At 37.6% G+C, this 12,493-nt stretch overlaps 1 protein-coding gene across 1 annotated transcript; it reads left to right on the plus strand.

The window, feature by feature from the left end:
- The first annotated feature begins 56 nt into the window (after positions 1 to 56).
- Positions 57 to 12,340, plus strand: LOC128164163 (protein mono-ADP-ribosyltransferase PARP3-like). Its single transcript, XM_052827905.1, has 12 exons — positions 57 to 206; positions 963 to 1,157; positions 1,641 to 1,772; positions 4,361 to 4,561; positions 5,356 to 5,476; positions 5,893 to 6,113; positions 6,293 to 6,352; positions 6,470 to 6,562; positions 8,458 to 8,544; positions 8,875 to 9,052; positions 9,253 to 9,396; positions 9,673 to 12,340. The coding sequence occupies exons 2-12, from the start codon at positions 963 to 965 to the stop codon at positions 9,846 to 9,848; spliced, it is 1,608 nt and encodes a 535-aa protein (XP_052683865.1). The 5' UTR covers positions 57 to 206; the 3' UTR covers positions 9,849 to 12,340.
- The last annotated feature ends 153 nt before the right edge of the window (positions 12,341 to 12,493 follow it).

Below are 12,493 nucleotides of genomic sequence, written 5' to 3' on the forward strand. Positions count from 1 at the left end.
CACTTTAATGTTATTATTATTTTGAGTGGACAAATACCGATAGCTATACGCGTATCGAAGCATTATGACGTTAGGGAATTCCGAAATTCTTGCAAGCAAGAACAGGCAAAAGTAAATATATAAACACACAACACCGACTCTGATCTAACATTTCTGCAAGCTCTCATCAACCTTGTTCAGCAATTTCGTGTCTATACACTGCAAAGGTAAGCGAAAAGAATTTTTCACTGAGATATTGTGACCTGGATAAAGGGGGCGTGTCCACAATAATATTTTGTAGAGCATATAGCTATGTTTTATTCTTCTTTCACTCTTCCTTAATCAATAGTTGTGTTTGGATGCAACCATGACGGGTCGTTTTGTGGAAGCACTAAATTATAATTTAGGTACATTTACAATTAAGATCTATATAATATTATTATGCGAAGTTCAAATCTGCACCTTGATTCTGCGGTTGTCCCGAAAATATAATTCATCGATACGGCGTATTAAAACACGAACGCATTCAATCATAAATGCATGCACATGTATATGTATGCAGGTATATAACAATGATTAATATATATTCAAAGAAACGTTGTACAATGTATTATGATTGAATTCCTAATTCAATTTCCATGAAGATTAATTAACGCTTCATGAAAAAGATTACACGTATATATGCCAATTATATGTGTACATGTACATACATGTATCATTAATTAGCAAATCACTTTATTAAAACTACATGTTTGTTACAATTGGTATATAGTGTATGCATTTCGCAAAATAATAAAAAGTAACTGTATGAAAAAAAAATTAAAATAACTCTTGTTTTAGATGCAAATTAAAAAATATATGTAATGATTGTATATATCCGCTTAGATTTATAGAGAGGGGAATATTAATTTGATCAGAAGTAATTTCAAATTAATTATTTTGATTAATAAATTGTTATTCGTAGGTTTCTTTTCATTTTATAGATGCCACCCAAAAGAAAGGCAGCGGCAGCGAAGACGAAGGCAGGAGGCAAAAAGGCGAAGACTAGCGATCCAGTTGCCGACGACAAACCTGCGACCACCCATGACGTCATCGCTAAACTGAAGGCAAGCGAAAACAAGTCTACCAACAAAAAGAGAAAAGTGGACAGCTTCGTCCCTAGTCAGAGCATCTACGAGGTACATACACACAGATCTTTTTATTAAATGAACTGGTTTAGAGCCAATGTTTATTAGGTTAATTAATTAATAATTATGATTCAAACGAGCTCTTCATTGCATTTTGGTTAATTTGGGATAATTTACGTTAAAATTGAGAGCATTAATTTAAAGTTGTTTATGTTCAAAGAAGTTGTGTCGGTACGTAAGGCACATGCAATTACATATTTTGTTGTCTCTGATGCGAAGAAACTAATCAATTTCTCAAAAGTTATATTAATTATTTCTCTAAATTGGCGTTTATAATATCTATATGTTATGGAATATAGTACCGGCAAGGCATAATTGTTTAATATTTTTCCTATTGAGTTATTGCTTGTATCAATATTGCATATAATTTGCTATATGATGTAATAAAATAATTATAGCGCGTGCAAATTTTAAAACACTTGACACTATATAAGTACTGCTAATATGTAATTTATGGCCTTTCTGCATCGACAGGTTTTCGAGGACTACGACTGTATGCTGAATCAAACAAACATCGGGCACAACAACAACAAATACTACGTCATCCAGGTGCTGAAGAGGGTCGGTATAAACCAGTACCATGCCTGGAACCGCTGGGGTCGCGTGGTGAGTGTCAGAGCGCGTGGTGAGGGTGTCAGATATATAACGATCCTATGTGTGATGGGTGCGTGGTGAGGGTGTCAGAAATAACGAACCCCTGTGTGATGGGCATGTGGTGGGTGTGTCAGATATATAACGATCCTCTGTGTGATGGGCGCTGGGTGGGTGTGTCAGATATATAACGATCCTTTGTGTGATGGGCGTGTGGTGAGGGTGTCAGAGATAACGATACTCTGTGTGATGGGCGTGTGGTAAGGGTGTGTCAGAGATAACGATACTCTGTGTGATGGGCGTGTGGTGGGTGTGTCAGAGATAACGATACTCTGTGTGATGGGCGTGTGGTAAGGGTGTCAGAGATAACGATACTCTGTGTGATGGGCGTGTGGTGGGTGTGTCAGAGATAACGATACTATGTGTGTAAGCGTGTGGTGGGTGTGTCAGAGATAACGATACTCTGTGTGATGGGCGTGTGGTTAGGGTGTCAGAGATAACGATACTCTGTGTGACGGGCGTGTGGTGGGTGTGTCAGAGATAACGATACTCTGTGTGATGGGCGTGTAGTGAGGGTGTCAGAGATTACGATACTCTGTGTGATGGGCGTGTGGTGGGTGTGTCAGAGATAACGATACTCTGTGTGATGGGCGTGTGGTTAGGGTGTCAGAGATAACGATACTCTGTGTGATGGGCGCGTGGTGGGTGTGTCAGAGATAACGATACTCTGTGTGATGGGCGCTGGGTGGGTGTGTCAGATATATAACGATCCTCTGTGTGATGGGCGTGTGGTGGGTGTGTCAGAGATAACGATACTCTGTGTGATGGGCGTGTGGTAAGGGTGTCAGAGATAACGATACTCTGTGTGATGGGCGTGTGGTGGGTGTGTCAGAGATAACGATACTCTGTGTGATGGGCGTGTAGTGAGGGTGTCAGAGATAACGATACTCTGTGTGATGGGCGTGTGGTTGGTGTGTCAGAGATAACGATACTCTGTGTGATGGGCGTGTGGTGGGTGTGTCAGAGATAACGATACTCTGTGTGATGGGCGTGTGGTGGGTGTGTCAGAGATAATGATACTCTGTGTGATGGGCGTGTGGTTAGGGTGTCAGAGATAACGATACTCTGTGTGATGGGCGCGTGGTGAGGGTGTCAGATATATAACGATCCTCTGTGTGATGGGCATGTGGTGGGTGTGTCAGAGATAACGATACTCTGTGTGATGGGCGTGTGGTGGGTGTGTCAGAGATAACGATACTCTGTGTGATGGGGCGTGGTGGATGTGTCAGATATATAACGATACTTTGTGTGATGGGCGTGTGGTGGGTGTGTCAGAGATAACGATACTCTATGTGATGGGCGTGTGGTGGGTGTGTCAGAGATAAAGATACTCTGTGTGATGGGGCGTGGTGGATGTGTCAGATATATAACGATACTCTGTGTGATGGGCGTGTGGTGGGTGTGTCAGAGATAACGATACTCTGTGTGATGGGGCGTGGTGGATGTGTCAGATATATAACGATACTCTGTGTGATGGGCGTGTGGTGGGTGTGTCAGAGATAACGATACTCTGTGTGATGGGCGTGTGGTGAGGGTGTCAGAGATAACGATAATCTGTGTGATGGGCGTGTGGTGAGGGTGTCAGAGATAACGATACTCTGTGTGATGGGCGCGTGGTGGGTGTGTCAGATATATAACGATCCTTTGTGTTATGGGGCGTGGTGGATGTCTCAGATGTATAACGATCCTCTGTGTGATGGGGCGTGGTGGATGTGTCAGATATATAACGATCCTCTGTGTGATGGGCGCGGGGTGGGTTTGTCAGATATATAACGAACATCTGTGTGATGGGCGAGTGGTGGGTGTGTCAGAGATAACGATACTCTGTGTGATGGGCGCGTGGTGGGTGTGTCAGATATATAATGAACCTCTGTGTGATGGGCGCGGGGTGGGTGTGTCAGAGATAACGATCCTCTGTTTGATGGGCGCGTGGTGGGTGTGTCAGATATATAACGATCCTCTGTGTGATGGGCGCGGGGTGTTTGTTTCAGAGATAACGAACCTCTGTGTGATGGGCGTGGGATGGGTGTGTCAGAGATAACGAACTCCGTGTGATGGGGGCATGGCGATTGATTAACGTTTTAATCAAAATTGCGTTCTTACAAGTTGGTTCAAAGTTTTAAATTAAATCAAATATCTATTTCCTATTTGGTATACTCAAATAATGCCTTGAATGATGATGAATGGTGTTTGAAAAATTGGCATTTCTAGCGCAATTATTTTTTTTCAAGTTTTTTTTTACAAGGTAAAGTATATGTTAAAACGCATTGAAAATGAACTTTATCGCTTTGTAATTATTCATATCTAAAGAGAGCAAATATCATTTTTATATTTTATTAGTTCATTAAATAAAACGTGTTGCAAGAGAATATATATGCGTGCATGAAAAGTATATTCTGGTATATATCGTGAACGATAGTTATTGCATGTTTAACTATAGTTGCAATAATGTCAATAATGAGTGTATCTCCTCACAAATAATCTTAAATGTATCGGCATATAGAGCTACTTTACACGTGCACATGTACATGTATTTCATCAAGGGAGAATCCGGAGCCACTGCAATGAAAGGACCTTTTGGTTCCTCTGATGACGCCATTAAGGACTTCAAAAAGAAATTCCAGGACAAGACTGGTAATAAATGGGAGAATAGGGACTCGTTCACCCCCAAAACAAAGAAGTACACGATGATAGAGATGTCCCTGGAGGACGACGACGAGGACGAGACGGACGCCTCGGCGCCGGTATGTTAACACCTCTCCTTTCTGTGGCGCCGTTATGTTAACACCTCTCTTTTCTGTGGCGCCGTTATGTTAACACCTCTCCTTTCTGTGGCGCCGTTATGTTAACACCTCTCCTTTCTGTGGCGCCGGTATGTTAACACGTCTCCTTTCTGTGGCGCCGGTATGTTCACACTTCTCCTTTCTGTGGCGCCGGTATGTAACACCTCTCCTTTCTGTGGCGCCGGTATGTTCACACCTCTCCTTTCTGTGGCGCCGGTATGTTCACACCTCTCCTTTCTGTGGCACCGGTATGTTAACACCTCTCCTTTCTGTGGCGCCGGTATGTTAACACCTTCCCTTTCTGTGGCGCCGGTATGTTAACACCTCTCCTTTCTGTGGCGCCGTTATGTTAACACCTCTCCTTTCTGTGGCACCGGCATGTTCACACTTCTCCTTTCTGTGGCGCCGGTATGTAACACCTCTCCGTTCTGTGGCACCGGTATGTTCACACCTCTCCGTTCTGTGGCGCCGGTATGTTCACACCTCTCCTTTCTGTGGCGCCGTTATGTTAACACCTCTCCTTTCTGTGGCACCGGCATGTTCACACCTCTCCTTTCTGTGGCGCCGGTATGTTCACACCACTCTCAGGGGCTATAAAAAATTGTATAAGTATGTCTTGCCTTTGATTATATTATAATATTCTTTAATCTGTCATTTGATTTCATTTTGACTGTATGCCAACATTGTGATGTCAATAAACTAAAATAAATTGAAAAGATAACATCTAACATATTGTGCTTTATATCAATATGAAGACAAAATCCGCACCCTCTGGACCCGTAGAGAAATGTACCCTGGACGCCCCCACACAGTCCCTGTTGAACCTCATCTTTAATCACGACATGTTCAAAGACGCCATGAAGAGTTTTGACATTGGTAAGGTCGTCAGGCGTGATGTAGGGATTCGTACATGTCAATGACGGAGACGCAACGTCGTGGGCCTTTCCTGTTAGCGGAAAAACTTTTCGAGCTCTACCGGAAAGGCCCAAGAAGTTGCCACTTGGTGATGCAGGTTTTTTATTATTATTATTTTTTGCACTTTCTGAATTTAGAAATCTCATCAAAGTTTTTTTTCTGATCAATGTTGTATATATCAAAATTTTCATCAGTATATTCCATTAATACCAACTTTTATTGTGTGTTGATTCTTTTAACGCTTACGCTTTTTTTCTGAAAAGTTTTCGTAAAACTGGTTTATTGATAACAAAATCAAAACTCAAATACAAAGGATACCTGTAAGTTTGTTCTTGTTTTTGTTTTTCAATTAATGTTATGGCCGGGATTGTTTTCAGACGTAAAGAAAATGCCACTCGGAAAACTGAGCAAGGCGCAGATTGCTAAAGGATTTGAAGTCCTGGAGGATCTGGAAAAGGCAGTAGACGCTAAAAACAACGCCCAAATTGTGTCCCTCTCTTCAAAATTTTACACCGTAATTCCTCACGACTTCGGGAGAAAAGTGCCTCCTGTAATGAATACATTAGAAACCATTCGAAAAAAATACGATATGTTGTTGGTACGAATTAATTTTCTCCTTTCATTTACATGTGTTTTTTTACTTAGTTTCTCAAGCTGTTACGAATATCTGTAGATTTTAAAATTAAAGAACTGAAAGAGTTTACAATCAAATCAAATATTTGAGAAATTTAAATACATTAATATTGAACAATATGTTTTTAATTCATTTATAATTAGGTATTAGGTGACATAGAAATTGCACAGACGTTAGAAAAGGAAAAAGAGAAGGTTGCCTCGGTAAGTCTGTCTGTCTGTCTGTCTGTCTGTGTCCGTCCATCCGTGTCTCTCTCTCTCTTTCTCTCCTTCTCTCTGAGAGTTTTCACGAGTTTAGCGTACTTTGATATTTGTTACAAGGAATCTGCCAAGCAGCCCCATCCCTTGGACGTTAACTATAACTTGCTGAAATGTGAACTGAAACTGCTGGATCCAAAATCCAAAGAGTACAAGGTAAATTACCATTCATGCAGTGCGAAACCGCAACACGTTTTGAATTTACTTTGAAGATTAAAGGATGGTATTCCATAAAAGTCAGGGGCCCCTCTTTATACAATGAATTATAGAAAAATCTACAATGACTTTGATACTTTTAAAACGAGAGTTAATATAAATGTGACACGCCATGGTTAGTGCAAATAGCTTAGAACTCTTTTTTTTGTATTGATTGATGTATTATCAATGATTTTGTAGACTCTGTAACAGTTAATTTTGTTCTGGTTTGTGACCCTGTAGTTTCAATGAATAAAACTGAATAGAACAGTTGGACCTGGACACAATAGACGATATGTTTATGTATATATCCAGCAGATTGGACAAACTCATTTACATATGACGTGATATTGTTTATAGCCAAATGAAGATTAATGTCATATTCATGTAGTCACGTTGAACACGCTTATTGAAATATATGTCACGTTTCATGGGTAGTAAGCACTAATTTAAACAATAAAATGCTTGCTTTGGTGATTCATTCGGGATATGAAGGTAGTGATATGGCAGAAAAAAATATGTAAATTTTTTCTGCAATGATCGCTACCTTTATAACCCGCATGAATCATCAAAGAAAGCATTTTATTGTTTATATTAACATCTTTCTTTTAACTAATTAATAAATTGATTATGAAAAGTAAGTAAAATTCACTAAATTACTATCAATGTACATAAGTACGCTACCTAAAAGAAACCTGTGAGACTTTGAGTCTGTAAGTCATCATGATTATTTCATGCAGTCCGTAATTTTTCTTAGGTCGCTGTAGGTTTCGTCCAATCGGTAAACAGGGCGTGTCAATTTCGGACCTGTCAGTTTCAGTCGCTGTAGATTAACGGGACATGTTAATTTCAGTCTGGCTGTTTCTAAAGAGCTATGAATTAGCTATTAGTTTCCGTAAGAATTAGAGGGAATAATACTTGGTAGATGTAAACATAACATTATGATTTTTTACGCACATAATTATAGATTTCGACACAAAACTATGCCAGCTGAAGAAGGAAAATGTACTTAATTGTGCTCGAGTATTTACAAGCTTTCAAATGTGGGCGGAGCTAAAACTCTACGAGAAATGAATGTAAACAGTCTACCCCCGCTATACATTTAAACAATAAAATGCTTTCAGTTATGTAATTTTTAATTTCTGCAATGATTCACTCCCTTCATAACCCACATGAATCATCAAAGAAAGCATATTATATTTACATTTTTCTTTTTACAAATTATTTAATTGATCGTAAATAATAAGAAAAATTAACCAAAAACATGTGCATCAGTACATTAGCTGAAAGAAGCAGCCAAATCGTCTCCTATGGGACTTTGAGTCTGACATCATCATGATTATTTCGTGCAGTCCGTGATTTCTCTTAGGTCGCTGTAGATATTGACAAGTCGATAAACAGGGTGTGTGCATATTACAGTCCTGTCAGTTTCAGTCGCTGTATATTTCGATCAATCGATACACGATGCGAGTACGAATTAACTTCAAGTATAAGTATTCGTATAAGAAATAGAGGGAATCATATTCGCTAAATGTAAATATAATGATGCATGTTTCCCATGTAATTGTTTAAACCTGGGAAAGAAGGGGTTTCTATGATACATATATCAAAGATTAAGTACATGCAAGATTAAACGGTAATTCCGAAATTTAGCTTCTTTTGCCGAGTTACTGGGGGTCTTATTTCACATCATCGCTTCTTTGAATCCATTTCATTTTTATAGAAAAATTAAAGCACCTCGCGGGTCTTTTTTAAACCTAAAGGGATTGTTTTCTTTGGCGTAAGAAATGTTCATCATTTTCCTACAACGCTTACACGTATTTTAATGCGTTTAAATTTATTTATTTTTTCTATAGACTTTGGAAACTTACACAAAAGAAACCGGAAAGGGTTGGAGAGTCCCTAAAATAAAACACATCTGGTCCATGCGGCGAGAAGGAGAGGTAAGAGAGAGAGAGAGAGAGAGAGAGAGAGAGAGAGAGATTGGATTTACACTCTGTAGAACATGCATATTTATCTCTTATAGAAATCGTTGAAGTATTTTTAAATTAGTTTCTCACCGGTCCTTTTAATATTGTTATTAAGCAAAATTTTTGTTTTCTTGCCATTCTCGATTTATGAATAAGTACACCCAAGGATATGGGTCAATGAAATTAATCGCCAAACATTGATTGTTTTTTATTCTAAATTGTCATGACTTACGTATAAATGGATTTACAATAAAATAAAGAGCTTAGTTTTCATTTTTATTATTATCATTTTTTTTATAAAAGGGAAAAAGGTTTGCAGAACACAATAAGATTACAAACAGAAAACTTCTTTGGCACGGAACCAATGTAGCGGTGGTTGCAGCCATTTTGAAGAGTGGACTTCGGATCATGCCGCACAGTGGGGGTCGAGTGGGAAGCGGAATCTACTTCGCTTCAGAAAACAGCAAATCGGCTGGATATGGTGTGTTGTTGCCGTATAATTCTCTTTTTCTATTATTCCATACAAAGGTGTTTCAATCATGAAATTTCCGAGTAAAGGTTGGATTTTACATTTTATTTGAAATTGAGTTGTTTTCAGAAACTTAAAAGGAGATCGCCAACTTTGGCAATTTCTCTTTAATTTTTTATTCAAAGAGAAATGATATCGACTCTTCCTTTCAGTGCGATGCGCTGGAACAACTGGCATAATGTTCCTGAATGAAGTTGCGTTAGGAAAGGAGCATCTCATTACTCAAGACAACTGGCAATTAAAGGCAGCCCCAAAAGGCTACGATTGTATCATTGCTAAAGGATGGACGGAACCTGGTGAGAGAGAAAGACCTTAAAGGGGTTGGATAGTGTGGCCATTTTAAAACTACATGTATATTAAGACCGGCAAAGAAAATATATTCAAATTGTAATGCCAAACTATTTACTAAATACATGTACGTATGTGGCCGAAACTATCATATAAAAATTTTCAGTTATATCTACAGGTGGCTAACTTGTTAACCTCCAGCCTCCTTAATTACAAAGACAATAAATTTTATTTTTGTCTTGTCTTGATAAAATTGTGAAATATGGGTCAAATTTGTTTTTCAGACCCAAAGAAGGATACGAAGATAAAATTAGACGGCAAAGACGTGGTCGTCCCCCAGGGAGTCCCCGTCTCTCAGCCAGAGTATAACCAAAAAAGCAGTTTCTCACAGAGTGAGTACCTTGTATACAAGGAGAGTCAAAACATGATGCGCTATCTGGTCATGGTCGACTTAAAGTAGCCCTTCAGGACATGATGCGCTAACTCGTCATGGTCGACTTACAGTAGCCCTTCAGAACATGATGCGCTAACTCGTCATGGTCGACTTAAAGTAGAACTCACTTCGTTCACTTTAAATCATAAAACGTATGTAGTCAAAACTTAGATACTATTATCTTTTGAGTGTATGCACTTCTAACTGTTCTCTAAAGACATCACAGGGTAAATGTTTGTTATCACTGACAATAGTTGTACGTGTTGCATTTAATATTAGGTTGTGTTTTTCTTATCCAAACTAATACTGTGATATGAGTGTGTTAATTAGTTATTTTTTATTTGTGTTATCTTCCTCTACTGGAATGTCAGATTAAGGTCATAGTTTGATTAATGTAGTTTTTTATCGTCATTTTTCCTCTTGGGAATTTGATCAAAACAAGGCAGACATTTCATGATTTCATTGCTAAAACATTTCTGCATTTTTAGTAACATTCTTCAAAATCATGCGATTTTCGTTTATAAGGCCCGGTTCGTCATTATCTCCTATCAAAAGCGATCCAAGTATTTTTTATACGTTATTCCATCATATTATATACACAGTCATGCCTGTAGAAGGATGGTGATATATCATACATGTATGTGTATGCATTTTTTCTTATATCTGTATTGTGAGATTAGCATTTTTTGCACTATTCACATTTTTTACGATCGGATTATTTTTTAAATATTCCGTGTAAATTTTCTGGTTTTTTTTACACTTCTTTTTACATCGCATGTTCGTAAGATTTATGCTCGAGTTTTATCGATTGGAGTGACTCCAGAAAATGAATTTGGCGATGTGATTGTTTTGCATAGCTATCAATTTGCCCACTTTTAAGTGCTTTAAAACTGACCAGGTTTTACATACAGGTATTTAGTTGTTATGCAGTAGTTAGTCTTTGTAAACGTCTTGTTGTTACTTTGTCTTGGAATAAAGTATATTGTAGTTTTAGAATAACTCGGTGTTGCTTTTTTGATCGATGTCCGAACAATTTAGAGTGTACACTAAACATGTACAAAGATATGAAGGACATAATTCATCTTCTTATTACCGGTACTTCAAATTGTGTTTAAATGAAGTACTTGGTAGTTTTAGAATATAACTTAAGTAATAATTCCACAAACCTCTCTAATCTAATAAAATTGTAAATTCCAGTTTTAATCAGACAGGCACATATATGTAGACAGACACAAGAAATTAAATTCTCCTCTGTGTAATTCAGTTTTAAGGCACAGTCTATTTATTTCCAACTGTTGCCATTCAGTATCCCCAAACTGTTATTGAAATGGATTTATTAAATATGCCAATAATCCAACTTTAACTTAGTACATGCACATGCACCTAACCATCTGAAACATTGATAATTTTCTCCACATGTACCTTTATCATCAGATACATTGATAATTCTCTCCACATGTACCTAACCATCAGATACATTAATAATTCTCTCCACATGTACCTAACCATCAGATACATTAATAATTCTCTCCACATGTACCAAACCATCAGATACATTAATATTTCCCTCCACATGTACCTAACCATCAGATACATTAATAATTCCCCCTACATCTACCTTACCATCAGATACATTGATATTTCCCTCCATATCTACCTTACCATTAGATATTTACCGCCAGTTACACAAGTCAAAATTACAATTTATTAAAAGACAAACTTAAATACATCAAAGGTTTTGACATGTACTGTAGTAAAAAAAAAAAGCAAAAATTATACAAGTAATATATCCTTAAAAATAACTTCAGTGATCCCTTTGCGTTGACACAGGCAACTGCTATACATGAACAGTCTATACATGAACAGTCAGTAATCATTTATGCAGGAGCACCATGGGTATATACAGTTTTCACAGTATTTCTATGCTACATTTATAATCCTTATCATTAATATATATAAAATCTTCAATTCGGATCTCTCTTTGCCAATTTAAAAACGCAAGTTAACTCTCATCTTGACACTCGATCTGCACATCACTCTAGTAAGCTGAGGTGTCATCGCGGTACATTGTACATCTCCTTGCTGCAACCTTCAAAATTTTACATTAAATTCCAAACAACATACATTTTAATTGCAGATGAACATCTTGCTTTAAAAAGTATTGTGTTCATTTTCCCTTCATATATCGAATTTGATTTTCCAAAGAGATAAATTAAGGAATATGGTCAAAAAAAGAATTAAAAATAAACGTAAAATATTGGTCCAAAAACAAAAGTTGGCATCACTCATAAATAAAGCCTATATAAAGGATGGCTTCATGACAAAAATATACATCAGTTACAACTCAAATCATCTGAAAAATATCAAATCATACAGTCCTCACTTTAACTAAAACAATTACAGTATATCTACACCAAAAACTTAAACAATTCCATACAATTATAAACACAATAAAGATACAAATTTGCTTTAATTTGCACTTCTGTTTTTTTTTTGCACTGTGATATTGCTTTAACCCAGGAGAACTTCTTAGATAATACTATAATGCCACATCGACAGGCACAGCAAACCGAATAGGGGATGTCTGAGTATCGACAGCTTTTCCCAATAATTATCCTAAAACTTCAATTCTGCTGTGACTAAAAATTTCTAATGAGCTCTTTGAATGACAT

The sequence above is a fragment of the Crassostrea angulata genome, chromosome 9, assembly GCF_025612915.1.
Source record: "Crassostrea angulata isolate pt1a10 chromosome 9, ASM2561291v2, whole genome shotgun sequence".
Taxonomy (NCBI): Eukaryota; Metazoa; Mollusca; class Bivalvia; order Ostreida; family Ostreidae; genus Magallana; species Magallana angulata.